Source organism: Sorghum bicolor, chromosome 8, assembly GCF_000003195.3.
Source record: "Sorghum bicolor cultivar BTx623 chromosome 8, Sorghum_bicolor_NCBIv3, whole genome shotgun sequence".
NCBI classification, from domain to species: domain Eukaryota; kingdom Viridiplantae; phylum Streptophyta; class Magnoliopsida; order Poales; family Poaceae; genus Sorghum; species Sorghum bicolor.
In genome coordinates this window covers 60,282,134-60,287,123 of record NC_012877.2, presented here as the reverse complement: position 1 = coordinate 60,287,123, position 4,990 = coordinate 60,282,134, and the positions used below count along the sequence as shown (strand labels likewise).

Below are 4,990 nucleotides of genomic sequence, written 5' to 3'. Positions count from 1 at the left end.
GGGGAGATCACATGGCGGCAAATTATTGTCCAAAGTGTAAGAGAAGTAGGTACATAGAGGTAGACTCCAGTGATGGTCAGAAGAGGCAGCTTACAATAACGGTGAAAGTGTTACGGTATCTTCCGTTCATACCAAGGCTCAAAAGGCTATTCATGTCATCTGAGAGTGCGAAACAGATGACATGGCACAAACAAGGCACTAGGTACAATCCTGACAAGATGGTACATCCCGCCGATGGTGAAGCATGGACCCACTTTGATGACATTCACCGTGAAAAGGCTAGAGAGGCTCGTAATGTACGTGTCGCTTTTGCAACAGATGGGTTCAATCCGTTTGGGATGATGGCTGCCCCGTACACTTGCTGGCCCATATTTGTTATCCCCCTCAATCTCCCACCCGGTGTCCTCTTTCAACGTCATACCATATTTTTGTCGTTGATAATCCCCGGACACCCTGGTAATAAAATGGGTGTGTACATGGAACCTCTAGTGGACGAATTGATGACAGCTTGGAATGAAGGGGCTTTGACGTACGACCGAGCGACAAGGTCAAACTTCATAATGCATGTCTGGTACCACTACTCCCTCCATGACTTCTTGGCATATGGGTCATTCTGTGGGTGGTGTGTTCATGGGAAGTTTGCATGCCCAGTATGCAAGGAAGTTTTGAGGTTCATTTGGTTGCAGAAGGGTGGCAAGTATGCATGCTTCGACCAACATCGAGTGTTTCTGGATCCTGATCATCCTTTCAGACAGGACATCAAGAATTTCATCAAAGGTGTGGTAGTGACAGATCCCAAGCCAGCCTTAATGACCGATGCCGAGGTTCGTGCACAGCTTGACTCTCTGGAGTGGAATGAGAATATAAATAAATTTACGGGATATGGTGAGCATCATATGTGGACTCATAAGTCTGGCTTAGAGAGGCTCCCCTATTATGATGACCTACTCTTGCCACATAACATTGATGTCATGCACACCGAAAAGAATATCGCTGAGGAAATTTGGGGAACACTCATGGACACAGAAAAGTCTAAGGACAACACCAAGGTAAGACTGGACTTGCAAACTTTATGTGATAGACCAAAGCTGCATATGCAACCTCCTACATCCGGGAAGAATTGGAAAAAGCCTAAGGCCGAGTACGTGTTGGCTAGGGACGAAAGGAGGGAAGTACTCGAATGGATCCAAACGTTAATGTTTCCTGACGGATATGCAGCGAATCTGAAGAGGGGAGTGAACTTGTCTACTATGCGAGTGTTAGGGATGAAGAGCCATGATTATCACGTATGGATGGAGCGGCTTCTTCCGGTGATGGTTCGAGGTTATGTCCCTAAAAATGTTTGGCAAGTGCTGGCGGAGTTGAGCTTTTTCTTTCGCCAGCTTTGTGCCAAAGAGGTATCTCGACAAGTCATTAAGAATTTGGAAAAAGTGGCACCTGTGTTGCTTCGTAAGATGGAAAAGATATTTCCACCCAGGTTTTTCACTCCGATGCAGCATTTGATCTTGCACCTCCCGTATGAGGCTCGAATGGGGGGCCCTGTCACGTTTCGTTGGTGTTATCCAGTCGAGAGAGGCCTGAAGATTCTTCGCAAAAAATGTAGAAATAAAGCCAAAATCGAGGCTTCAGTTGCAGAGGCATGCATTTTGGAGGAGGTGTCCAACTTCACAACAACATACTACTCTGAGAACCTTCCTAGCGTCCATAATCCACCACCTCAATACAATGCTAGTGAAGGTGAGTCGAACCTTAGCCTTTTTCGAGGCCAACTCGGAAGTGCAAGCGGATCGACCTCTAAGATGTTGACAAATGATGAGTGGCGCAATATCATGTTGTATGTGTTGACGAACCTTAACGAGGTTCAAACATACATTGGGCAATTTATTCGTCAATTCTAGAATGGACCAAGGAGGGAGCCTACCGCCCAAGAGTGTGATATTCTGGTTTCACAAGGTGCGGGAGAAGGAAGGCCTAATTTCATTTCTTGGTTTAAACAAAAGGTAATGTCCAGCTTAGCTCGTACTTAGCTCGATATTGAGCTTGTACTTGCTTTTGCTAACCTATGTTGCTTTTGCAGGCCCAAACCGATTTGTCTATGAGTGACGAATTGAGACAGGTTGCAGGCGGCTTTGACCCACGGGTCAAGTCATACACCGGTTATGATGTCAATGGATATCGCTTTCACACATCAAGCTACGAGCAGACTCGACCCAATCGAAAGACCACAAATAGCGGAGTTTTTACTCAGGGAACTGATGAACTCGACTATTATGGAAAAGTGGAAGAAATATACGAACTTTCATTTCATGGTGCCAAACCCCTTCAGCCCGTTATATTCAAATGCCATTGGTTTGATCCTAGAGTCACGAGACGGACCCCTCAACTTGGGCTAGTGGAAATTCGACAGGATTCCGTCTATACACAAGACGATGTATACATAGTGGCTCAACAAGCCACACAGGTTTATTATACTCCATACCCGTGCAAAAAAGTGAGAAATCTTTTGGGTTGGTATATGGTGCACAAGATATCTCCGCATGCTAAACTACCTGTCCCAAATGACGAAGATTACAACTTTAACCCAAACACATATGCCGGAGAGTTCTTTCAAGAAGACGGGCTGCAAGGGACCCTCGTGGTAGACATAACCCAACCGATGGGAATGGAAGATGAGATGCAAGCTGTGGTTGTTGACGAGGATGCGGGAGATGAGGTGCAAGACCAAAGGGACCTAGAAATGCTAAATCGATTAAGTTTAGAAAATGACAACTCAGAGAATATTCCTGTGGTTTCCGACGAACCATTCGACATGGTTGATAGTGATGATGAGTCCTATAATCCAGCTAATCCAGATCCTGAAGAATATTTCTAGTACATGTAATATTATGTAACTCATTTTGCATCTATGTAATTATGTTTTATTCATTTTGCCATTATGTTATTTCTAATACAATATTTGTTTGTTGTTTGTAACTGCAGGTGATCGAAGGAAGATGCCGGGTGGCGGGCGACAAAGGTCGTTGCACACGCTGTACCAGGCTTCAGCTCCTTCGGCGGACGAGGACGTGGACCTGTCGGGAGGGCGGCCGCCGAGGAGGGGGAGGAGCACCCGGAGGGCCAGGGGGGCAGGGAGGCAGCCTGTACCTCCTCCTGGTCCTACTCCTGCTCCTCCTCCCCCCAGGACGACGAGGGGGGTCAGGACCCCGACCAGGACACCCACCAGGACACCCACGAGGGAGGCGGGCAGGACCCCGACCAGGACACCCACGAGGGAGGCGGGCAGGACGACGACCTAGACACCTAGGGGTGCGGGGCCGACGTGGGGGAGGGGTCCGGTGCCTCTAGTTCTGGTCCACAGCAGCGGCCCTACTTGAGAGGCCCCTCGAGCCTCCCGCGGTTCGCGGTAGCTGAGGATCGACGGCCGACGATCCGCCCTCTAGGGGCCAAGTAAGTTTACTTCCAAACTAATTCGTATGCTATGTTTACAATATTACTTACAAATTATAATATTTGTTTTTAATCGTTTTTGTAGGAACTGGGTGTTTGTGCAGGGGCAAGGGCGTCCCGTGAACCATATCTTGGGTCTTCTGGTCCGCAACAACTACCGTGGCCTACTGCAGCTGGCTAGTGTGAGGGAGCCGGCCTACACATTTGACCACTACGCCGCGGCCTCTGACCCCCAGTATGGCAACAAGGCCCAGCGGGTGAGGGGTGAGCTCTTGGTAAGTCTTCTTGGAACTAAGTCACATCCATGCATTGTATTGTAATTGAAATCATTAATGCCTTCTTTGCCTATTTATGTGTGTAGAACTACTACAAATTCGAGGAGGGAACGCAGGCGGCGGCGGAGTTGGTGGTCACCAAATCCTGCAAGAAACTAGTCGTGCAATTGCACCATGAGGGGCGTCTCCAGTGCATAGTGAACTGGCACCGCGCCATCCTTGGAGAGAAGATCGCCAAGGAAGACGCTAGGACCATGCAGCTGACCTGGGACGAGTACATACAGGTCGCCATCGAACCTTTCCATGGATTCGTTTTTATAATGAGTTACTATAATTTGATCTTACCTTGGTGTTTGTGTTTGTTCATGTGCAGATGATCCTACCTTGGTGTCAGGCCTTCCCTGATTGTTGGGAGAGGATCGTGGACAAGTGGCTATCTGAGGATTGGGCCGCGCAGCATCAGGAGGCACGCGGCCGACGCATGATGATGCCAGGTGTCTCGCACCACCAAGGCAGCCGCAACCTCGCCGCCTACGCCCAAGCATATGTATGAGAACTCATTTTTTTATGCTAACCCATAAGTCTGCATTACTTGTAACGTTCTTGATGTCTTCCTTGCAGGCAGCTGCACACCCAGGCTAGGAGGTGAACGAGTTCACGGCCTACGCCATGGCCCACAAGGGGAAGGCCTCGTCCTCTATCTCCTACAACCCGAGCGACCCGCCCGAGGCGTACACCAACGCGAGTGTGCACTCCCGTCTCTCTGAGTACACGGAGGCGGGAAGGTCAGTCCATGGGCCAGAGTGGGATCCGACCAGGAACGAGCTCGACACCGAGCTCGTGATGAGGCTAGGCGGAGGCAAGAAGCACGGACGGTACTGGATTGCGGACTCCGTCATCGATACCGCCTCCACTCCCACTCTCTTCCAGATCCGAGCAGCTAGCACGGACGGCAGCGTCCCCATACGCCAACGGACGACTCCTTCACAGCAGCGGGTCGAGGCACTCGAGGTTATTTCTGTTCCATTCTTTGTACATTCATACATACCGACCTATACTGACATCTACTCTGTAGGCGCGGGTGTTGGCAGCGGATCAGCGGTCCTTGGACATCGAGGCCCAGCTAGCTGCGGAGAGGGCCGAGCGGGCGGCCCAAGATAGGTGGGTGGCGCAGTTGATCTAGATCGTCGCCAGGCTGGGCCCTCAGTGTGGGATATCGGTGGATGATCTGCTCGTCGAACCTACTCCTTCGCCGCAGCCTCAGCCTC

The 4,990-nt window shown here is 50.0% G+C and overlaps 1 protein-coding gene across 1 annotated transcript; it reads left to right on the top strand.

Annotated features, from left to right (window-relative positions):
• LOC110429545 lies at positions 4,055–4,990 on the top strand. Its single transcript, XM_021445606.1, has 2 exons — positions 4,055–4,733; positions 4,798–4,990. Exons 1-2 carry the CDS (start codon positions 4,392–4,394, stop codon positions 4,903–4,905), a joined length of 450 nt encoding a protein of 149 aa, XP_021301281.1. The 5' UTR covers positions 4,055–4,391; the 3' UTR covers positions 4,906–4,990.

Bases quoted from the DNA above. Each gene is read 5' to 3' on its own strand.
- LOC110429545 (XM_021445606.1), top strand. From the start codon at position 4,392: ATGGCCCACAAGGGGAAGGCCTCGTCCTCTATCTCCTACAACCCGAGC. The intron at 4,734-4,797 runs GTTATTTCTGTT...TCTACTCTGTAG, and splicing joins AGCGGGTCGAGGCACTCGAG to GCGCGGGTGTTGGCAGCGGA.